The sequence below is a fragment of the Chaetodon auriga genome, chromosome 10 (assembly GCF_051107435.1).
Source record: "Chaetodon auriga isolate fChaAug3 chromosome 10, fChaAug3.hap1, whole genome shotgun sequence".
NCBI classification, from domain to species: Eukaryota; Metazoa; Chordata; class Actinopteri; order Chaetodontiformes; family Chaetodontidae; genus Chaetodon; species Chaetodon auriga.
In genome coordinates, this window is record NC_135083.1 from 1453559 (window position 1) to 1478492 (window position 24934).

The 24934-nt window shown below is 44.5% G+C and overlaps 1 protein-coding gene across 4 annotated transcripts in view; it reads right to left on the reverse strand.

Annotated features, from left to right (window-relative positions):
• The window catches only part of LOC143326825 (IQ motif and SEC7 domain-containing protein 1-like), a 131265-nt gene that overhangs the window by 76446 nt on the left and 29885 nt on the right, over window positions 1–24934 (reverse strand). Inside the window, exon 1 of one of the 4 annotated variants that reach the window (XM_076740777.1) lies at window positions 708–12342. The exons of the other annotated variants lie outside the window; for them this stretch is intronic. Within the exon in view, the coding sequence (XP_076596892.1) occupies window positions 708–862 (155 nt within the window). The 5' untranslated portion in view covers window positions 863–12342. Of the gene's footprint in view, window positions 1–707; window positions 12343–24934 lie in introns of those variants that run through there. 4 annotated transcript variants of the gene reach the window in all.

The window sequence follows — 24934 nt, forward strand, 5'->3', positions numbered from 1 at the left end:
TAACTATTTCCTTCATTACCTTCTACCTTCTCTACTTTCCTTATTACCTTTCCTTCTCTGTCATAACATTGTTTTCTACTTCCCTTTATTTGATTTCAACTTTGATTGATGTTTTTTATCGTCTCCTATTTTTTCGGTATACTTACTTCCTTTACTCCTTCTCCTTTCCTCTGCTTCCTCCTTTCTGTCTCATCTTTTCATTTCTGTTTGTTCTTTCCTTCCTACTTCCTTGTTCCTTGCTGCCTTGTTCTCTTTCAGACTCTCTCCCTTCACAAATCCTCATTCTTTACTCCTTTTATTTCTGTTTTATGTTTCCTTGTGTACCTTTTTTACTCCCTAATTTCAGTATCCTGTGCATCCTTCAACTTCCCTCAGCCATTTACTTCCTACTCAGTTTTCCTACCTTTTCATTTCCTTCTCCATACTTTCTCCTCCTCTACCTCCTGGATTCTTCCTACTTTCCTCCTCTTTAATTTCTTGTTTCCTACCCTTTCAAGGCAGACCTGCGGCTGAGTTACAAATAAACATTTCCTCACTCCCTCCTGTCCGACAGTCATCGCTCCAGGTGGACGAGGAAAGGAAGAAATACTGAAGAAAAGGGAGACACATGGGAGGACAACAGGAGGAAAGGACAGGTGGAAGTAGAGGAAGTAGAGGGCTCAGGTCAAAGTTAAGGTCCTATGAGGTCAGCCAGGTGCTCTGCCTACCTGCGGAGAGGCGACCAGGTCCCAGAGGAGTGCAGACAAAGTATGGGGCAAAGGTCACAGACGCCCGGCAAGCCGAACATCCCGACGGTCCTCAGGTTCACCTGCCTTCTGTAGGGTCGCTGTTTGATGACATCACGGCCTTGTCGTCTTTTCATCAGTGTTTAGGGTCACGCACACACACGCCTGCCTCTGGCCACACACTGTGAGTTCAAAGGCTTTCCCACCGTGGACTTCCTGTCAAATGATCTGAGCCCGTCTCAGGCCATCAACAACGTCAGCCATCAACAATCAACATCAGCTTCCCTTCAGAGAGAAGAGTGAACGTTTTCAGTACTTTTACAGGAAAAGAAAAGAGTTTCCATGAGACAAAAGAAATGACGTGAATTCACCTCAAAGCACGATATGTTACCCTGACAAAGGCAAACAGTGTCAGTGAAGTGACTGTGGAGGGATTTTAATGCTTAATTAAAAAAAAATGAAGTCTTTCAAAACAAGTGATGCCATTTCCTAAAAGGACTGAAGGTGGTTTAAGTCCACGGCACTTAAGAGACCGTTGTCCTCCCACATAATGGACGCTGACTGGTTTTAAAATGCACTTCTCAGGTATTTCCAAAATATTTCGGCTGGTACACAGAGTGGACGAGAGGGTGCAGAAGCGACGGGCTCTTCCTCTCAAAACCCACTGGTTTCCATGGTTTCCCTGGAGGTGATGATTGGAGGTGCGCAGCGTTTTGTCTCTCTGCTCGGCGTCCTTGAGGACGGAAAAAAAATCAATGTTGATCTACCAAAAACGCGGAGGCGCAGGAGGCGGGTTGTCTTCCAGCCGCTTCAGGGCGCAGAGACGAGCCACTGCGAGGAATCAGACGGCGTCACTTCGGTCTGTCAGACAGTCAGCGAGACTCTGATGAGCCAGGAGACAGTCAGAGGTGGAAGAATTCAGTCACTCAGGAAATACAGTCACTGTGATTCTGTAAAGTCCTGCATGTGGCAAAGCCTCCATGAATGGAGGATTGTAACGTCTTTATTAATAATTTAGAACAAATTTTGCTTCAGAGTTAAAACAAGCAATGAATTAGTTCATCGCCACAATGATAATAATAATAACTGTCAGGTATTTTGATGGTTTCAGTTATTTTTCGAGCTAAATTTCACGGCTGCAGCTGTTCAGATGTCAGGATTTGCTGCTCTTCTCGTGAAGTTTGGGGGTTTAAGACAAAACAGTTAAAGACATGTGCTTGACTTGAGCTGTGGGAAACGACACCGCTGCAGATGTTTTAAAACTTAATCGAGAAAATAATTGGAAGATTAACCGAAACCAAACACACGTGAATTACAGACAGATGAGTGGATTAGTTGGGTTATTGGGCTTTAATTTTAGTTACAAATAAGAAATGAAGTTCTCTTAACTCTGATTGATGCTTATTTACTCACGAATATTTGATGTTACAGAGAAACACTTGAGATTTCTGAGGCGCTTTAACTCATTTTCAGCATCCAGACACGTTCAAATCCACTTTAAGCACAGACTAACATGTGGAAGAAAGCAGACATTTCCTCTCTGCTCGAACAGATTACACTAAAGGAGATAAACCACCTTCAGAAAATATCTTCAGGTAATGACATAATTAAGTCTCCATGTTGAGATAATGATCCCAGAAGCTGGAGAGGAAGCGCCGCTGCTCTCAGCCTCCTGACGTTCAGTCTGCAGCTGCAGCCGCTCTGCTTTTATACGAGGGTGAACGATGAACACATTATTTCTATTGTGACTGATTTGTCTGCCAGCAAGCTTCAGCCCGGGGGCTCTTAATCTGGGGTGGCTTCATCTGAAGGGTCAGAGGTTAAGATGGTACAATGGGAAGGACCTGAATGATGAGAACGTTAGTTATCGTTTAAAAGGCGACATTTTCTGCTTTTTTTCCTTACGATTTGTGAAAACTGCTTTGTTTCAAGGTAACAGAATCATGTTTTCTGCTATAATCAGGCTTTAAACGTCACACTACACACCTGAGTTTCTCTTTTTTCTGCTCAATAACACAAATACTTCTACCATGAATTGTCACGACCTCATTGATTTAATACTATTTTTGAAGTTTGGTTTGTTTTTTCAGCTGAGTATCATCGAGAGAGCTTCGGGAGAATTCACGATGATTTTAATCCTGTTTATTAAATAATTCTATAAAAAGTACAAATATGTCAAAGCAGTATTAATAAATCTCCTGTCGTCTTTGATTTGAGCTGAAATGATTATTTGTTTAATTCATCAGTCAATTAAAAAAAGACAACGAACTGTTTCAATCATCGGCAAAATGTCAAACATTTGCTTCTTCAAGCTTGTCAAATGTTCCTCTTTTTCATCTTTGATAGTAAGTTGAATATCTTTGGATTTGTACTCGTCTGCGCGGGCGTGGAAACTTCAAATGGCCCCTCATCTTTATTTTTTGACATGTGAAAGACGAAGCAAGCCAAAGAATTCAGTGAGCAAATATTAAATAAATCTTTAGTCTAAACACAAGTAAATATTAAGTATCAGGTGAGTCTGTTGTCGTCTTACTGTGTTTGTGGCGAATGATCGACTGCGGTGGATCAATATGAGCCTACCTGGAGATAAAAGGAATCCAATACTTCGTAGTGAGCAGACAGGAAGTGAACACACGTCATTTCCTCTGCAGGTCAGCTCTTCATGCGTGTACAGCATGTGTTCATGTATCTACCTGGTCTGTGAACCTGATGGCATTCAAGCACAGGTGAGGGCAGACAGGAAGGACTGAGCCACAGCTCTAAACGTTAGCATGAAGCTCGTTGACTGTTGCTGTCAAAAGACAAGAAAACGCAAAAGTCTCTGTCAACGGCTCCCACAGCACGAGGCAGCAGGCTAACAAGCTGAGAGATTTAATCCTTGTGGGAAGCTCCGCTGCCTTCTGGCTACAGATTAGCTCCCTTGCTAGCAGATAAACACATTTCACAGGAACCTTGTTTGTTTAAATAGATTCAGGTTCCCTGAAAGTCGGAAATCTAGAAACACAAGCTGGGAAACACACTGAGACGGACTATTTAGCGTCCATTTCCACCTCATCCATCTTGTTTATTAGCTGCTGGCTACAGATTAGCTGAATCATTAGCAGGTAAAACCATTTAATAAAAGTCTGACTCTTTAAACTGACTGTACGTGAAGTGAAGGAAGAAGGAGAAGGAGCAAAGAAGGCAAATATTATCCGTTTATCTGCTTTTAATTCCCACTTTCACCTCCAGTCCTGTCCTCTCGTTCACTTTTGAGCTACTTATGAGCTAATTAGCAAACTAGCAAGTCCGTGTTGGTCAGGTGAGACAGTCGGTTAGGAAGAAGAAATGTCAGCGAAAGATGTCAAAATGATTCCCTGAAGGATTCACAGAGTCACGTTCACGTTTCAGGGGTGTGTCGACTTAAAGTGGACCACCTGCTCTTCATGGTACTTCCTGTGTCTGTACTTCCTGCTTCCTGTGCCCCCTCAGCAGGCTTTAAAAGCTCGATGGGAAACCATTGAATTCCAGTCAGGCTGTCAAAAATCCAATTTCGTCCAGCGGTGGAGAAAAAAGTGCTGATGTGTGTTTTCCTGAAGTGTGAATGAGTTAAATCTCTGCAGACCCGAGCGCCTCCTCCTCCTGCTCCTCCTGCTGCTGCTGCCACCTCCTCCTGTTCTCACTCTCTAAGACTTTAATCGAATTATCCCTCGCTCGCTCGCTCACGTCGCCTCCCGTCACCTCAGAGGCGGCAGAGCCGTGAATGTGACTCTCCATGACACATCGTGACGGTTTGAGTGAGTCCACACGCTGCGTTTTAATACTAATACACACTCCTTCATCACCATGAACACACACGCTGTAGTTTGTTCTGACTCAGTCCCACAAACACACAAGAGCAGCAAACGTGGATTCATCCGCCGCTGAAAATAGTCCCAAATAACTATTTCCTCTGTTTGAATAATAACTGATGATGGTTTGTTTGGTTAAAACGTGCCTGGAGCTGAGAGGCACAGACATTGTAGGAAATAAGTAACTTTGTTGGTTTTGGTCTTTTCATGAGTTTTGCTGACAATAAAAAAAAATAAAAAAAAATAAAAAAATCATGAGCGTGTAAAGTTCTGCTTTGCTTCACGTGTGACTCACTGCACATGCTCAGTGTTTCTCCTGACTGACATTTCACTTCTCTGGTCTCTGGAAAGTTTTAAAAGTAGAATTAAAAGTTGAAAATACACAGAGTAATGACTGACCTCGTCTGTTGCTGGAGGCGTCCTGTCGACAGTTCTACAGACATGTGGTAATGGAGGTCTATGGGAAAATGCAGTACTGCGAGTGTCCACTGGGACAAACTGGCAGCATGGCGGCGGTGGGTCCGTGTCAGCTCTCTGAATGTGAGCCATGATGACTTTATCTTCACATCTCAAAGGTTCACGCATGTTTTCAGATCTTCTCTCAGACTCACGATCGATAAGAAAATCGAAACATGGTCACTCTCGTACTTTATTGGGTTTTCCTGTTCACTTCAGTCAGTGTGAGGTGAAACTTGGGTTGTCTGGCTCCGCCCACTGATGTTTGACTCAACCAATCGGATTTCATGTGCTTCCAGAGCCGCTCTGTCTCCCAGAAATGACATGAAACTAACCACTGTGATGTCATCGCATTCAACCAATCAGCAGCCCCGTAACACGAATAAAACATCAACCATTTCTTTAGAATCATAGGATTTTAATCTTAATCTTCATCACTCGCCACCACCATTAACCCCATTGTTGACCACTGTCATAGTCACCTTCATGACATCATCATCATCAGTGCAGCTGTTAATCATTGCACAGAAACAATCATCACCTCCACCATCATCATCATCATCATCATCATCATCATCATCATCATCATCATCAGGTACATTCTCGTTGTTTTCAGTGGATAATAGATTTCTTTTGTATTTCATACTTTTTATAATATATTGTATATCATCCATGGTCAATCTCTTTTTTAAATAATTTACAGAAGAATAAAGTCAACAGACTGAAGAATGACGATCTGTATATTTACATCATGAGACACAGAGAAAGAGAGATCATTAAGAATAAAACAGCAAATGACTGGAAATAAAGAAAACAGCAATAAAGAGGAGGAGGAGGAGGAGAAGCAGCACGAGTAGAGAGAGGAGGAGGGAGGGCGATCGACAGGGAAGCCTCTGTGTGTGTGTGTGTGTGTGTGTGTGTGTGTGTGTTGCATGAATCCCCTCACTGAGCTTCACAATGAGGCTGAGTGCAGCTAACGAGCTCGTCTCACGGTGACGACCTCCCGCCCAAACCTCTGATTTGTCATCAAACAGCCCATCCAGACACCGAGTCTGAGAGTCTGATGGAAAATTTAAGGTGAAAAATAAAAACTTTGCATCGTGATTAGGTGGTGTCAGATTTAAGGTCTATAAATGTCTTTAAGTGTCCCTTGAACACAACATACGGGGACGATCGAGTCTGCAGGACGTTTATCACATGAAGACATTAAAAGTTGTGCCAGAGGTTTAAAAACATGGATGAAATGGCCTGAAGAGACTGAAAACTGTGAACCAGCTGGAGCAGATTCATCGACTAAAGGATCAACACAAAACTAACTTCAGGAGATTCGTCTAGAAATGAGTCAAAAGACAAGCGTTTTTCTGACCTTCACAGGTGCTCTGAGGGCCTAAATGTAAGCATGCAAAGCTTAACAGAGCTCAGAGTGGGAATTAAAAACAATCATGTACGTTTTGAACTCAGCAGTTTTGATCTGCTCACATTAGCGACCCTTTGAAGGACTGCAGGTCAATTTAAAGTCACCAAACACTCTACCTGCATGTCTGTCGACTGTGGGGGAAACCAGAGGAGACCCACCCCCACAGGCAGCAGAGGCAGAAGAACAAGAAGTTCATTACGACTCATGTTTGTTAGGCAGCGACCTCTAGTGGTTGGAGTCATTATGACAGGAGCAAAGGAGGAAGTCTGGTGAAAGAAAGTCCACACATGGATGAAGGTGGGGAGGATGGACGGACAAACGAACACAGGACTTTCATCCAAGAGTCGCCGTTCACTTTTTTAACATTTCAACTAACAAACCGTGATCGCTTCCCAAACTGAACCAGGTACAGGACTGTTTCACATCACTCTCCAACATTCATATGTGTCGTTTCAGGAGTCACTGACAATCGACCTGTTCAGCTGTTTAGGACATTTTAAAAACTTTTGGCTGATTATTTAGATAATACGTCTCATTTAGGCGTCTTCTAGAAGACAGGACTGCCAGCGGACCCTCGAGTTACTAAACACTGCTGCAGGTGATTCTGAGCTTTGATGTCAGGTGGTTTAATAAGAGTCCAGTCAGCTCTCCAATAGATCCAAACAGATCAATAACACCAGAGATGATGGTTCACACAACTTTCCACGGCTGAGACTGAGGAAGAACAGACATGGATCGCCTGAGCAGATCAGGATCAGTCATCAAAGTCAAATCAGAAACTGAAGTAAAGAAATGACTGAAGCTGATTTCACGGTGGATTATCCTTTAAACTGTGTTCTTACAGCTTGTAGAATCATCTCGTCAAATGACGATGATTTTAAAGACTATAATGACTTTCAAACTACAAAAAACAAATCTCAGCATCAGCATGATTTAACGTTAGCGTCACACACTCAGTCAGAACGTACTCGAGGACCGTGGTCACGTCAGAGTCACATCAGTCCGGCGTTCAGTCGTCACCTGCAGCAGCTGTTTGTTGGTCTGTTCGTCCTCTGAGCCTCGTCAAACAACACTTTCCTTTTCTTCTCCTCACTTTTTCCACGAGGCGTTTGCTTGTGCTCCGATTCAGATGAAACAAACCCTCTAAACGGCACAAACCCATTTTCCAAATTCAGATTAAAGCCTTTTAAGTCTGAAGTTCAAGCGTTTGCTCTTCCTGGAACAGGCAGATTATTTCTACAGTTCTTTTTGAAATCACGTGCATGTGAACCTTAAAGGAGCCCTGTGCTGTTTCTGACCACTGGTGGCGCCACAGAGCAGCTTTTCAATGTTTCGTTGATACAAATAAATTCACATCTTTCTGCTGTTGGTGGCAGCAAAACACCAACAAAGCAGCTCACAAAAAGACTGCAGGCGAGCAAACATGGATGGGAATTTAAAGTTTTTTAATAAACCTGCTTGCTAATGTTTTACGAGGAGGACGATAACATGAGAGCTCGAGTTCACGCAGCGTGTTTGTGAATGCAAACTGCTGTTTTCAGGAAACGTCCACAGGTCGCCTTTAAGCACAGATCTGTTCGTAGGAGAGCGTGAGACTGGATGTGGAGTTTTCATCTAAAGAGATTTAATAGAGATATGAATCTATATTCTGTTTGTATTTAGATGAGGCTGTGTGGAGGCCACACAGAGTGCACTCTCTGAATGAAACTTTCATCTTCCCTTTGTCTCTGTGTCCTTGTGTGTGAAAAATGAAATGAAAAACTGAGCTGAAGCTGCAAAGGAAACTGGGTCGCGGCAGCAGAAGTTGGACTGCAGAGACGCTAAAAGGTAACGAAGACTCTGAATAAATTACAACATCAAACTTGATTATTACACCGCGCTGACGAGCACTAACAAGAGAACTTCAGCTCCCCGATCCCGACGCGAACACTTTCTGACTTTCCAACGTGACTCATCTGCCATCCTGTGTGCAGGAAAGTCGTTATATAATCACCACAGAGAGCAGCAGAGCCTGTCTGTCTGCCCGTCTGTCTGCAGATGTGAGGCGACAAGTCGTAATGAGCTGCAGAGGAAACAGAGGAGCGCCGCCGACGACGAGGAGATTCTCCGCAAACAGGCAAAATGACGGGAAAATGAAAGAAGCAACAAGCACAAGCTGATGTGTGAAACCTGTGAAAATGTCTACAGATAATTAAAATAAGCTTAAAAAAGACATTTCACTGAGGGCGGAGGAAGTCTCATACAGTAACCTAGTTTATGGCTTTGTACAGTTGGAGAAGACAGAGAATAACATGGAAACTTGAGGCAGAGCTGAAGTCAATTAGAGACATCTACAGATCAGTACAGATATGGATTGATCCGCACAGATACGTATTGATCTCAGCCAACAGATCAGGCTGTTCGTGCTGTGATCATCTGCTAGCTGAGTGATTTTTGGTGATCAGTTTTTTTCTGATGTCAGTTTGATTGTTGATGTCAGGCTTTTTCTTCCCTGCACGGCCCCTGTGTATTAGTGCAGAATGCTGGTGTGTGGGTGTGTGTGTGTGTGTGTGTGTGTGTGTGTTAGCACCAGTGAGTCTTTGATGAATGAGCAAAGCTAACAGCACACTAGAGAGTTAGTGAATCTATGTTTACTCTGCCTCACGCTCGGTTTTGCGTAGATGCTTGTGAGGAAGCTAATGAAGCTAACGGCTAATGACAATTTCTTTAAAAACGCATTAAACTCTGTTTTTCAAAATGCACCAAAATGCTCCAGATTACGTAAGAGAAGCTCATATTGCTCATACCACTGAAAGTCAGCACCCACTTCACAGTTCTGACTGTAATTACAAACAGCAGAGTATGAAAAATGTTCCCTCTTTGCTAACAGCAAACACTGCTAGCAAACAACTCAGCCACGTTACCTCCATTAGCCTTCAGCTAATGGGCCATTTTTAACAGCAGCCATTTTGACCTGTAGCAGGAAAAGCACAGGTGGACCAAATGATGTTAATAATGTCTCTGTCCAGTTTAGATGTGAGCTAGCACATTAGCATGACCGTGGAACAAATAATAATAATGTCAATAGTTCCATAGAAATGTGTGTTGCAAATTAGTTTTGGACCAGTTTTGTAGAGGTAAAAATGACTTAATGCTGCTCTAAGTAGCCACCCTGCAATTACATTAAGTGTTCTGCAAACAACTAAAAACAATGTTGTATAAACTAGCACACAATGCTAAAGCTCTAAATCATACAGTGTTAATTGTTGCTAATAGTTAGTAAAACCTGTGTGATGCTAGCTATAATTAACAATAAAAGAATGACTCTCGAATCTTCAAATGAATAATTAATATGACCCTGCACACAGAGGACACGTAACGTAATAGATTGTTTGCAGACGCCACGTCGCTCTTTTGTTGTGTGAACTGCAGATGGAGGGCAGTAAGTGATTTTCTATAACACACACACAAAACGATGTTTTGTGTCATTTACAGTTGCTCAGATTGATCAAACCAACAAACCAGGAGCTAAGAACTTACTTGTCCGGTGCTGTTTTCACTTCCTGCCCTCCATCTGAATTTAACATCACGTGACTGCAAACAGCCTATTGATAGATCAAGTAACATTAGCTAAGCAGCCATGCTAAACGTTAGCCTGTCAAAATGCGGATTAAAAGGTGAATATTTTTTAAGCTAGCTAACAGTGCAAAACAATCTTCCAACCTTAGTAGAGAATCATCCTGAAACACTGATTGTCACCACATCATTTTCAAGTTAAACTTTAAGTGTATTTCTACAACACGTCCTAATTATTGGAGTAAAAGTGCTTCATGATGACTTCATCAGGTGATGCAACAGCAACAGGAAACCTGATAGATTTTACAGTCTGAACAAGTCTATGATGCTACACTAATAATTCCTTTAGACTTCTTGAATCACCAAACAATCCTAAATTTCATTAACATCACTGACGAGCTAACCCCGACTCACATTCACTGCAGCATGTCGCTTGGCTGTCGTAGGCCGTGCATCGATATAAAGTATGGCACGTCGAAAGGCATAGCTTATCAAACACTCTTATTTCCCTTCGTGCTGAGATGACAGGACGATTAAACTACAAGGACACGACTCTCTGATCCATCGTCACCTCTTCACTACAGGAAATGCCTCACATCGTTTTGGAATTCCCATCAGTCACTGCAGTTTCACCGGCACTTAGCATCAACGTGAAGGAAAGAGCCTCATAATCATGAAGCACGAGCCGTAAAACTGACGGACGAGCAGCCGCGATGGATGTCAGAAAGAGTCCCTGCACGGACATCTTCTGAGTTTTATAGCATATTTAAAGAGACGTAAATAATCACTGAAGAGAGAGAGAGACGCAGGAAGTGCGTCCAAAATCACTCCATCGTTCACTCGTTTACCGCTCACTGCTTCACAGACACTCAACAGAGGAGGGAAGTAACGAAGTACATCTACTCAAATACACGTCAGAGGAAGGATGGTACTTCTTCCTTCTTGTTGTGTATATCTGAGAGCGTCAGTGAGCAGGTAAAAGGTGATGGTCACAGGTGTACATGTGTCCTGTGTTGTGTAATGACAGTAAAGCTGAACCTTGAGCAGCTACATTAGAGCCGTTCTGTTGGAGTACTTTTACTTTTAAGTACATTTTGCTGATGATACTTCTGTATTTTTGTCCCAGTTACATTTTGAATGCAGGACTTTTACTGTCATCGTGTATCTGTGAACTCTGTCCAACACAGAGAAGAAGAGAAATGACATCTTCACCACCTTCACCTGCATCTTCAGCAGCAGTGAAAGGAAACAAGCACACATTTAGTCCAGAACTAAAAATATCCTACAATTCTGAGTTACTTGTACTTTATTTGAGTATTTTAATACTACTTCATAGTTTCACTCCAACATATTTCAGAGGGAAATGTACTTTTTCTCTGCTGATTACAGTTTTAAAAACCCATAACAAACATATGGAATACATTCTTATACGATAAATAAAATAAGAACATAAATAATAAAATTAGCTGTTTTAGCAGCCGGCTACAACATTAAAATGCCACTTTAGTGTTGGCGCCTCGCTAAGATTAATCTAGTAGTCTAATATATAATGATGTGGCAGCACATGAGTACTTTTACTTTTATACTTGAGGTACATGTTGCTGATACTACTTGGATGCTTTTGCTGAAGTAAGTTCTTGAATGCAGCTGTTTTATTCCTAAAAACTCATAAGAGTCTTTTTAAAATGTGATATTGGTCCTTCATACTTCTTCCACCACTGCTCATCAAAATAGATTCTCATAAAAACTAGCGTACATGCTAACGGACGCTACTTTTTTCATTCCATTCCACCTGTGAATCTCACACTCGGAGGGTAAATGTGCTGCGCTCGGGAACAGATGGAGTGATTTCAGACACGAGCAGAGAGGAGTCAGTGTGTGTTTTCTCATCATGACGTCTGATTGGACGCACGATGAAGCCTCACCACAGGAGCTAAACACACGCTGCAGCATCAGTGACGCACGTGGATATCAGAAATAATATCTGAAGGTAAGTCTCTTTGGATGAAAGCGCCGGCTGAATAAATGTCACGCCGTTCGGTGGCAGCGCTCCGTAAACACCTCAGGCATTTCTGACGACTTCTGAGAGTTTGTGATACAGATGTGATTCACAGCAGAGACTTTGTCATGATTCTCACCTCATATCCTGCCGTTTGCAGAGCAGCCTCATGAGATAAATGACTCAAACTTTCAATGAATCGTCCACAATGATTAATGTTTGCCATGTTCTCCGACATGACCGTCAAATCTGTTGATTTCCTGAGCGTAACAAACGGAAACTCAGCAGACTGGTGGGAAAGTGTTGATCGATGCTTCGGCCTGACTGGACGTATCAAAGGTTTGGTGAATGAAAATGAATATTACTACGAGTCTCACTGCCCAGATGTTCCTGCACTTCATACGTATTTCCTGAACTCTGACCTTTGTGAGATCGTGAGCGGTTCATAGGCTCCGTTTTAAATAGAAAAAATTAATTATTTCAAGTTTCGTTTGTCTTCTCAAACACACAAAATGTCACCTGACGCGCTCTAAACCTTCGACTTTGTGTCATTGTGCTGCATAAAAAACTTTGGATTCTTTGTTTTCACGAACGGTCGGCGGTCAGCGCTCGGCCTCGCCTTCGCTCACGGCTTCGCCGCAGTTCCTTCGTGCTCGATGCGAGTTTCCAGGCGCAGATTTGGAAGCAAAGGAATTGTTTTTTCAATTGCTCACTGGACAAAGATAGATGTCTTTGTGTGCAGCATGTTGAATTTGGGCGACTTGCTCTTCTACCTTGGCACTGTGACAGGAGATGAACACCTCCTTCTCTCTTACTTTGAACACCTCCTATCTTTGAACACCTCCTTCTCTCTTACTTGGCAATGAGACAGAGATTTTTCTCTTTTTCATCTTCCCTTTGATTTACTTGGCACGGGGTCAAAGGATGTCCTTCTGTCTTTCTTCAGGACGGGATGGTGGGAGCAGAGGGATGGAGGAGGAGCAGAGGGGTGGAGGAGGAGCAGAGGGGTGGAGGAGGAGCAGGACGGGGTCAAAGCTACAAACACACAAACAGGAGAGAGACGACTGCATGAGGACACCAGATGAGAAAAGAGCCACTGTCTCCACGGTCGATCGAGTCCTTCATCACCGCCTCCGTCAGCTTCCTCTCGGACAGGAAGTCGCTGAGTGTGTTTACATGCACTGGAGTAATTAAGGCAACGCTGACTTCTGAAACTGTGCCAGTATCTCAGTTTGATCTCAATGTGGGCGACGATACAAACAAACCTGACAGGTATCTGTTACTGAAGGGATCTTTATAATCCACGAGCACATCTCATGACCAAACCGCCAGTGATGGGATGGCTACGCTAGTTAGCCGCTAACTCCATGCTGGGTTTACTGGAGTGAACAGGAGCAGCCTTGAAGCTTCTCCAGCTAAAGTTACAACTTTAATCTGCTTCCTTCCTGAATGTGTCTTCAGGTCGTCGGTTGTTTCTTTAAACATCTGAATTCTCCCGAAAGTAAAAAATCTTTTTGGCACGTCAAAACAAAAACATTCATGTTGATTTCTTGGCACAGAATTATCTTTAATTTCAGTCCGACTCTAAAATAATCTCGAGTTTTACAGACTGATGCATTCTGGGTGTTTTTGACTAGGCTGACACTTCTCACAGCCCGTTACAATCAGCTGCGTTGGCCGTCACGTACTTCCTGTAGCGACTCATTCGGATAGCGAGGAAAGTGCAGACCCCTGCGTGACCTCAGAGGTGATGTGGACGTGATTCCCTGCAGTGTGTGCAGCAGCGCGCTCTTCACAGCTGGTTTTACCGAAGAGGTGGACTGTCCTCATCAGACATCACCTGGTCTGCATGTTGGAATCAGAAGCCGAGCTCGGACAGATTTCCCACTTTATGATGATACATGTGAAGCTAACAGCGCGTCACACTACGTACAGGAGATGGATTATTAAAGGAATCCATCAAAGCAGGTTAGAATGATGAAATACTGACCTCCAGCTGATCACTCTGCTGTGCATGTAAACACACTCTATCAAACATCATCCACATACCACTGATGTCCTTTTATTATCTCACTGTGTGTGTGTGTGTGTGTGTGTGTGTGTGTGTGTGTGTGTGTGGTGCACTGTACACATTAGGCAGCAGGGTTCTCCCTAAAACTGAGAGCGGGGGAAGCACTTCTTGTGTTTTTCCTTCTGCGTCACTTTGAGATGAGTTTCTGTCATTTAGGCGTCAAATATGGAGGAAACGTTGCTGCACATGTGAGCCGTCTGCAGGCCAGAGATCGGCCTCCAATCCCACTACGGCAGCTTAGCACCAAGCTGGTTATCACGATTCACGTGCTTGTAAATCATTTTTCAGAAATTTTCTTTATACACCAAACCCTGTTCTCATTTCTGGCGGTTTAGTGGCGCCGTGTTCACGCTGCAGAACGAGAACATGAACGTTCCCAGATGTTCTTCAGCACAGTCTGCAAACACTGGATCAAGCGAACACTTTTAGCCACTTGTGGAACTGACTGCTGCTAACGCTCGGTCCAGTGTCGTGTTCGGGTGCGAGTAGATCGTTGAAATAAGAAAAGAACCAGTTCTAAGGAGAACCCTGGCTGCGCCATGTAGGGATGATAATGACTTTACAAAAGACAGAGCAGGAGACCAAATCATACGGCTGCAGCGGCTGATCACTGCAGCCACTCGCAGTACTTCACCAGCTGACCAGGATCTGATAACAGAAGAGGACCTCCGCGTGACGTCTGGTTACCTGCCGGAGGGGCTACAGTTCATGGAGAGCGAGCAGACTCCTTCAGCATTATGTCCCACCCAGACCAGAGGAGTCTTCAGTGCTTTGTTCCAAAGAGTTTGGTGTGATGTGGTGAAGACATGCTGTACAACACACCAGAGCCCTGCAAGGACAGAGCTGGGACACGGCGGCCGTCGCCTGCTACCCGCTGATGTCTCGATGCTAGCGCGGTGATGTCGTGGTCGGCCCCGGAGCGCGACGTTGTATAGAGCGCCGTCCAACCTTCGCCGAACTCTGTCTCCCTCAGGCTCTGGGCACAGCGTCGTCAGGAAACTGCAGGTCATGGCTTCATGCTCGGACAGGGAGGATAAACTGATACGTCCCCGTTCAGACCCAAACTAGGAGACGAGGAGGGACGAGGTCTGACTTTGTTCTCAGACGGAGGTCGGAGACCGTGCCGTGTGTTGGCATTTTGCACAAAAACGCAGCGTCATCACCAGCGTTCAGCTGAGTCACCGCATCCTGCTGACTGAAGCGGCTGAAGCAGGTGTGAGCTGGAGCGTCTCCAGGTGGGTCAGACCGCCGCGGCGACGCTCAGTCCTGTTGGTTTAAAGCTACGACGCAACTTTTACTGTCCAACAGTCATTTTCTAATCTGTGTGAAAAATCTGACGCCAGTTTAAAAGAAAAGAAGAATAAGAATAAAGACGAAGGAGCAGCAGCTGCAAAGCCAGCCTGGTGTTTTCTTTTAAAGGTTGAGTTTTCTTCTTTGCTCAAGAAATTGTCCATTTTGCGAGTCTGTCAGCGTCAGACTTCAACTTTCTCCACAAACAAGCCTTTAATGTGAAAACCTCGTTTGAGGAGAAAGACGGATCTCCTCCTTTGGATTTGTTTTCATGGTTTCTGTTTTTTACCCCACAAGTTCCACAGTTTTCTTGCTGCTTCGCGATCAAAGGGCAAAACAAGAGACAGAGACACGGAGGAGGAAGGAAGGAGTTCGTAATCACCCCTCCATTTACGGGGGAGAGTCGGGCGGGGGAGTGGCTCACTGACGCCCCTGGTTACCTAGAGGAGGGGCTACTGCACTCGGAGGCGGGGCAACAGAACTGATGGGCGATGTCGTCGTCCTCCTCCTCTCTGAGAGACAGACAGACAAACAGATGAGAGACAAAGACAGAGAGGAAAGAGGATTGGAGGAGACAGAAAGAGATAAAAGGACGGAGGAGGAAGAGCAGAGTCAGAAACGAGGGAGGAGAAGAAGAGCAGTCTGGTAATGGAGTGTGAGTTTAGAGCCGCAGTACTGCACTCGGCCACCAGATGTCAGTGTGGACACATCTGTGACTGCAGGAGCGTCTGCTGGAGGTGAAGCAGCGTTCCCCCGTCGCCTCAGGACACAATTAATCTCTAAAATTATAAACTTTACACAGAGTCAAAGGTGAGAAAACTCACTTCTGAGTCTGAATCTTTCCTTTAAGGGGGGAGGACAGATGAGGAGGGAGGGAGCAGAGGGGGAGGTGACGGTGAAGCCAAGCTTGTGGTAATTCAGAGATAGTGGCTGGTGTCAATATGAATTAATGCAAATGTAATGCCGCTGAAAAAGTGCATATTAGTGCGATAATCAGCGCAGCCGTGACTCCTTAATCCATCACTCTGATCCATTCAGCAGTTTTATGTTCCTTCACTCATTTAAATAATCTAACGGCTCCAAACAGGCTGTAAGTCATCCGTCTGAGGAGGAGCGAGTTCAGCAGGGGTGGAGGAGGAGACGGAGACGTCATTTTGTCTCTGCAGAATTCACTTCCGTCCTCATCCAAATGTCTTTTTAAAGGCTGCGAGTGACACTTTAAAGCGTTCCTCTCATTAAAACCACTTTGATGTGCATTAACTGCAGGTGTCACAACAGATTTCATTAGTTTCAGGGGAACATTTGGGGAATTTAGAATATCTCTCGACGTAAATAACATGCAAAGTTTAAAGCAACTTTCCCAGGTCGGAGTGTGAGAGCAGGTTGATGGACCTTCTTCACGTCTGAGCGTTCAGTCAATCTCATATCAGTGACGGAAAAGTTCAAAGATCTACCTGAAATCCTTTAAGTTCACTTTGTGTATTTCATCTGATTTGTTTGAGAAAATGTTTTCTTTTCATGTTCAGTGTGAGACTACGAGCAGTTTAGGTTTTACAGATCAATAATATAAACGACAGAACTAATATTAAACTAACAATCAAATACAGAGGACTTTTGAGGATGCTGTGAAAAATAAAGGCTGAGACGCACAGATTGAAATGTTTCCAGTGTTCCAGCAACTTAGAGATCTGTAAAACGTCTTCTGTTTGAAATCATTTTTCAATCAATCAATAAAAAAACAAAAGGCAAAAGCAGGTTTTAGAGCGTCTATAGAGGCATTTAACCCACAAAGACCAGAGTAATCTTCTGATTACCACGAGGAGGTGGACGTTTAACGAGCAGTTAAAGAGGAAACAGCGTTAACACGTTAGTTAAACCCAGCAAAGAATCAGTGATGAAGAGTCACCGTGCTTCTATTCGATGAAGTTGAAGTTTGACCTTCAGCTGAGAATAAAATCTAAAAACACTCAACACGTTCAGTCATCTTCAGAATCAACGTCTGCATGAAAATAATAAATAATTAAGAGTTTTTAAACAGTAGCTGGACTGAGAGTCGACTTTAAATCAGTTTTACTAATATTTTCATTGAGTTTAATGAAACCTTCGATGATTTTAGTGTTTTAACTGCAGATGTTTCAGATATAAAGTATGTGGTGACACTTCAGGTCGACATCCAGCCGGTCGGCTCTGCTGCACAGCTGCTGGTCTCAGATCAGCCGTTCGTTTCTGAACAGTCACAGTTTCATTTTTCACTCTGAAAAACTGAAGTCAGACTCATTTTCCTGATGACCTGCTTCACGATGTTTCACCTCACTTCCTCGTACTTTTGTCTGTTCTGTTTTAATCATCTGAGCGTGTGTTTCCAGTCGTTTTCTCGTGGTGCGTTCAATGACACCGCGGCAGAACTGATTTTATGCATAATGTATGTCTGAGGGTGTGAAAGCACAAACGGTCCAGATGCCTGCGCGTCGTTACGCCTCCTGAGGACGTTCTGTGTCCCAGAGATTTTCATGAGGTGCAAACACGCGGCCGTTTGTTCCCGTGCAGTTTACAGTGAAGACAACAGAAGAGCCGGATCAGTTCACCCTGTCATCAGCAGCGTGTTAGTCATCTGGTGAATCCCTCAGCTCCGTGTGTGTGTGCGTGTGAGTGTGTGTGAGTGTGCGTGCGTGTGTGTATTTATGCATAACACCCTCTAAAAGTCTCCCTCCTGTGCTGGTGACTCATCCCCTCCCAGCCCTCACACACACACACACACACACACACACACACACACACACACACGCGCGCACACACACGCACGCGCACACACACACACGCACACACACACACGCACACACACACACACCTTCACAGACTTTGTTAAAGGAATCATCTCCTCACTCTGCATATGATCCAAATATGAAATACTCATTAATCCCAGAGGAGAAACTGAGTAATGTGTGACTTTAAAATGTGTCACAGCGTCGCCTTCTAACGAGCGTGCGCGCACGCACACACACACACACACACACACACACACACACACACACACACACACACACACACACACCTGACTGCTGTCACCTAACAGGTGTCCTATCTGCCTCCATGCTTGTGTTTTCTGTGGCACATTTGCTGAACCAGAAATAAATCCTGATGATTCTCAGTGAAGACTTGTGTGTCTCTGTAATGAGTGAGGCGAGGAGCCTCTGGAGGCTGCAGCCAGGAGGTAAAATCCACCTCATGTAATCATTTGTATGAATCAAGAAGATTCATTAAATATTCTGATGCAACACCTGACGAAAACCGTCAGCTGTAACCTGCGGCGGGAACAAACGCAGTCTGCTCCCACAGGCGAGAATTTAAGGAAAAACTTGCACTAAAAGCGCTGAGAGGTGCCCCTCTTTGTACACGGTGTGTAATTCAATCATTCGCCAACATTGATGATATCTAAAGACTCATATTTCTATTAAGAATTCATTAAACTGGAGCCAAAAGGGCGAACGCTGGCTCTCAGACAGGAATCTAAATGTCTGTAGCCTCCTTCTGTCTCAGCCAGCATTCAGCAGGAAGCAGCGCATCGATACTTCCCATCAGGTCTTATCAGATGGTCCAGCAGCTCCAGAAAGCTGCTGCCTCACACCTGCCCGACAGCAGATTAATGGAGTCACTTCCTGAAAGCGACAGTGTGACCTTCGGGCTGACGTGGGGGTGCGGCGGTGTGGAGGCGGGGAAGTGAGCAGGCGTTAAACTTCTCCACCTCTTTCACTTTCTACACTCTTTCTGTCACTTCTCGACACCGACGGTCACGCTGAACGTCTTTGAGGAGACGCTGTCTGTAAACGCGTCGTTATCTCCAGATTTACACCGTTATCTCGTCACGGCCGCACGCGGCGAGATGTCTGTGCTCCTTCAGCTCCTGGACGTGTTCCTGCAGCTGATTCAGACGGCGGGTGGAGGCGCAGCCAACACAGACAGCAGCTTTCCACCTTCTACCAGCTGATCTCAAACGCTGTGTGAGCGGACTCCAAATTAAACACACAAATACTGAAGCTAGCTACCTGTAGCAATTAGCCCATGCTAACCCTGAGATGATTACCACCTCCAGGTGAGCAGGAGACTTTGTTCAGCTTGATGATTCATAATGACAAAATGTGATAATTGACTGTTTCACAATCACACCAGCAGCTCTCTGTAAACCAAAGGCTAAAGGCAAAAGCTGCTGATGTTAAATTGCTGTGGAAATATATCACCAGTGCGTTCTGACTTCCTGTCTGTGGCTCTCAGCTCCCATTGGTTAAAAACTCCTCACAAACATTTAGTTTCATCTTTAAAAGCGTCAGTCATCTCCTAAATCAGCTGATCACTGTAGTTTTTTCAGACAAACAGGAGGAAACAGAGCTTTTGTTGGGACTAGTTTCAGCGGCGGATGAGTCCACATGTGGTGCTGTAGTGAGTGTTTGTGTGTGTGTGATGGAGTCAGAATAAACTACAGTGAGTGTGTTGGTCAGCGAGGCTCACTGATGAGTTTGAATGGAGCTCAGAGGAGGAAGATCCATCAGGCTGTGACACAAACACTGAACTGTTAGCGGTTAGCGGTTAGCACTCACTGCTGGTTTGAGTCTGGGTTTGTTAACAAGTAAAAAACTTCAATGTCGACATTATCGCACGCGTCTGCAGTGAGACCAGGTGTGGGAGTCGCTGCCCTCTGCTGGTCGTGCCGTCCTGACCGGGACAACATGAAGACAGTCAGAGGGATTTTGGGGGCAGAACCACGCAGCAGCAGCGTTCCTGCTGATGTCCCGTCAGCGTTCACTAATGACGCTGATGTCACTTCAGCTGCTTTACTTCAGCTGCACAGAAATCAGCGGTCGACCGGCTGCTCCTTCATTCCAGCACTGACACATGATGAATTTCATTTTATTTCTGCCTGTTTTCATTTGATAAGGCCAAACCTTTCATGTGAAAACTGACTTCCTTTTAATTCTTATTTGATTTTACGTGTATATGTACAGATTCAGTTAATCTGATGTTTTTAATGTATTCATTCTTTTTTATTCAAATATTAATTGCACAGTTTTATTATTGTTGTTCTTATTTGCTGTTCTGTGTGAACGTCGTGGTAACAAAGTTTTTTTAAAGTTTATTATTGTCGTTTTTGTCGTGACGCCTTCAGACAGAGCAGATCAAAAACTGAAACAGCTGATACATAAAAGGGAAATTTAATGAAATAATCAAACTCATAAAAAAGTCTTGTGGTGGTGCAGACCGGTTGTTTCACCGTCTTTAGCTTTAAACTGGCCTGTTCATGGTGTCGGCTTCCAGATGGGCAGCATGGAGGATGGGGTGGGGGGGGGTGGGGGGGGGGGTGGGGGGGGTGAAGAGAGAGAGGTCTGATGTGATGGTGCTCTGAGCAGAAGGTGGATGAGAGAGAGGGAGCGCTGCTTCACCTTCAGTGTGCTCTCATGTGGTGACGGGGTTTAACAGAATATCACATGTTATTAAGGCACTGTGGGGGAGGTGGGGTGGGGGGGGGGTGAGGGGGGGAGCAGGTGAGGCTTGATGTGACGTCAGAACGCACTCAGAGTGAAATCTGACTCCAGCTCACCTGTTTTGTTTCTTCTAGTGAAGTGAGAGAGAGCTGAAGCGTCGACTGTCAGGACTGATCTTTGAGCTGAACTCAGACTGAATGTTTCAGCCTTTTCTGAAAATATAACGACGCAAACGCAAAGAAATTATTCAAGATTTCCTTTCAGTAGTTAATAAACCTTAATGTACTGCAGAGTCCAGCCTGGATTAAATTAGAGGAGCTAAATCACAATAACAAGACAGAAATTACTGTAATAAATACAACGATAGTTTCCATAAACTAATGATAATCTGTGACAAATCCAGTGAAGCAGTAAATCAATGAGCGACCGTGGAAGTAGATTATGGTGGTGACTGAGGATTATTTCTATCATCCAATAATCTGCAAAATATTTTCTATAAAATGTCATAAACTAAAAATATTTTCATTCCCGTCAGAGAAAGAACAAATGCTCAGCTTTAAGAGGCTGGAATGAGTACATCTGTCTCATGTTAGTTTCGGCTCTAATAACAATTCTTGCGTATTAGGATGCAAACGGTGACTGTAGCCATCAGTCACGTGTGTTTGCGTGACCTCCCTGTGATCACTCTAACACACACACGTTGAGCGGACACTGATTTTTGCCCTCTATACAGGGATGCATGCTAACATCTGTCTCTTTGGTCCCTGTGGTGTAATTTGGATGGAACATCTGGGCAGCTCGCTTTCAGAGAACAGGCAGGTGTGGCTGAACGTGCCGCTTCTACCTGTGATGGTTAGCGGCTGTAAAAACATCAGGTGAGCTCAGAAGTCAAACACGGCGCGCGTCAGATTCACTCTCAGTGCGTTCGGGGTCACTGCCCTCCCTGCTGGTGAGCGTGGTCTGGGGGAGGCTACCAGGGGCAGTGGTGTGGGTGGAGGCAGAGTGGGGGACAGGGGGTGAGGCTGGGTGTTGAGGAGGGGGGACTCTGGCCCTTACCTTGCCTGCTCGTGGTGCTTGGCTGGGGGCAGGGCGCAGGGAGGCTTGGGCAGGCGGAGGCGCGCGGGACAGCAGTACTGATGGTAGGTGGCGTGGCTGTTAGGAGGTAGGCTGGAGGAGTAGAGAGAGGAGGAGGAGGAGGAGGTGGAGGAAGGAGTGGTGATGCTAGTAGGGTTGTTGGAGGAACGACAAGAGGTGGTGGTAGTAGAACAGGTGGAGGAGGAATAAGACCTGACAGAAAGAGATAGAAAGAGAGATAGAAAGATAGAGAGTTGGGGAGAGGGAGAAAGAGAAAAAAGAGAGAAAAATAAAGTCAAGAGAGAAACAGAGAAAGGTAGACAACAACAACAACAACAACAACAACAACAACAGACAGGCACACATAAACAAACACCATTAGCACAGTTAGCATTACAGCACACCGTCAGCAATAGCTTAGCACACAGTATTAATAGCAGCAAGTAGCGATTAGCATGTATGGCTAGTAGTGTTAAAGCAAAAAGCACACTTAAATCTATAAGCATTAGCTTAGCACACAATAAATAACAGCAGCATAGCAATTAGCACACAGTTACAACTAATTTTAACACTTAGCTTATAGTTAGCATATCTTACCATGTTAGCATTACCTTAGCACACAATATATATGGCAGCATACAGCAGTTAGTAAAAAGTCTTAACTACTCAAACCAGCATACAGCATTAACATACGATCACAAGTGTTTGCTTAGCAGTTAGAACACGCAGTGTATCAGCTTATGGTTAGCACACAGTCAATCTCGGCCGTTAGCACTAGCAGTTAGCATCACAGCAGTACATGTATAGTGTACAGTGAGTCAGGAGAGGGAGGATGATGCACAGATATAGATAGTTCACTGTATTTTCAGAGGGACAGAGGAAGGCCAGTCGAATCGTGCTCGCTAACCGCGGTTTAGCCGTTTAGCCGCTGATTAGCCGTTTGGCTGTTTAGCTAATTCCTCACCACGTCAGAGTTCCACTTATGTTAGGTTACAGTTTAAGTGTTTTCCTGATGGATTCATCCAGAGCAGGTACGGGTTTGGTAACGCTGCTACCCTCAGAGTCGTTTATGGGCCTTCAACCTGCGACCTTGGAGCTAAAGGATGGTCTCGCTAACCGCTCGCTGAACCCTGCCACCAGGGAAATTACTCACTGACCAATCTGTCATAGAGGAAGTGTTATACTGGGAGTACTGGTGCTCTCGTGTCTCCTTGACCAACCTTCATTAAAGCTGAAGGTTGTGATGTGATGTTTCAGCCATATTCATACTCAATGGCGCCATGAGGAGTGAAGCGCTGGTGGTTAAAAGGACGCTGATGACAAACACCAACCAGAGCTCTTCAGATGTACAATATTGGCAAATCCTGAAATAATTTTCTCAAACATCTTCCGCATGTTGTCACGATACCAGAATGTCAAACTTGGATTCAACAGTAGCATTAAAAAACAACACGTGAAGTCCAAAACACACAAAATGTGCTGTTTTTTCTTCTTTAAAAACAACCTGCAGACCGTGCTGCTACAGAGAAAATCACTGAACACATGCCAACACATCTGTAATAAAGTTAAAAGCAATGATCAAGGACCAGTCGGTTTTCTGTGCAGCTTCAGATACTGTTGATAACGGCACAAAAAATGCATCTACATGAATCCAAACATCAGCCTACCAAGCCACCGAACTGTGCCAGCCTCGCTTGGAAAGGGTTTTAGACCAATCACAGGACTCCTTATGCTGCTGTGACAGATGCTATGTGGGAGTCGCTGTAAACTTTAGGCTGCAAACAGCAAATATCGTGTCAACATAAAGCCACAGTTACACTTGAAGCTCTGATATGTCAAGCTTGGCACAACACTGAGCTGATTAAATGCTAATTCAGTATTCTAACGCTATCCTGTCCACACAATGTTCTGTGACTCAGCTCTTCTCAGCTCAGAGATCAAAGCCATGAAACATGTGTTAGGTAAATATATTTTAACTTTGAATATGAATAATAAAAGAATCTGTCGATGTTGAGGTGCTCATGCTCACAAGCCGTGTGAATCTTTCCTTCCACACGTGGTAGAAAAATACCAAACATCCTCGATCTGACAGAAAAACAAAAGTAGAGTCAGCAGGTGGTGTGTTCTACCTGTAAATGTCCTGCCTTCTGTACCATTCATCTCCCAACATGGTGAACGTTACGGTTACAGCGGTGCCTGTGACGTATCCGCGATGACGGCGGCGGCGCAGCACGCTGCAGATCAGCCTGAGGAGCTGCATTCACGCTTCACCGGGCCGAGACCTCACTCCTCACATTTCATCCCACCGGTTGTGAAGTGACAGCTTGCTGGTCGGCTGCACGGCTGCACGCTCGCTGTACGGCTGCGGGCGTGATGTACGCCACGCCGCCTGGATGCACAGTGTAAATCTGTGGCTGCGCCGAGCGGAACGTCCCGCTGACCCGTGCGCTGCTTGGAGCTTATATAACGTTTGCTGTCAGGAGTCTTTGCTCTGTTCTCCTCTACATTTATTCTACACGGCGGATAAATGGACTCTGCTGTACTTCTGTTCAGACGTGTCACCCCTGACAAACACAGGCCTTTTCGTGGGTCTCTGGGCTCGACACGGAGCTGAAACGTGGTTTTACGTGACCTTTTTGGACGTTGGTGTTACTTCTAAACCCCCAGTTCCTTTTCTGTGCGATAAAGTTCGTGATTTCTGATTCCACGTGTGAAATCAAACAGAAATGACTCGTGACTTTTGAAATGTCCTTGCCTGTTTTCTCTCTGCTTCCTTTTCCTCTCTGAACTGAAAATGTGAAAGTCAATAAAACAAAATCAAAATGTGACTGAACATCTTTTTGTCCCTGACATTTGCTGAAGGACAGTGTGTCAGGCCCTGCTGGGTTTACTGCATAAAAAACATTATTTTTTTTAAACAACCTGTCAGATAGGAGGATGCATAATTATTTTTGTCTAATAAAACAGGAATCTGATAATGAACAGTGTGAAGGTCTGGTCACACCAGCGTTTAACGGGGGAGTCGTCACAGATTTCACGTCGA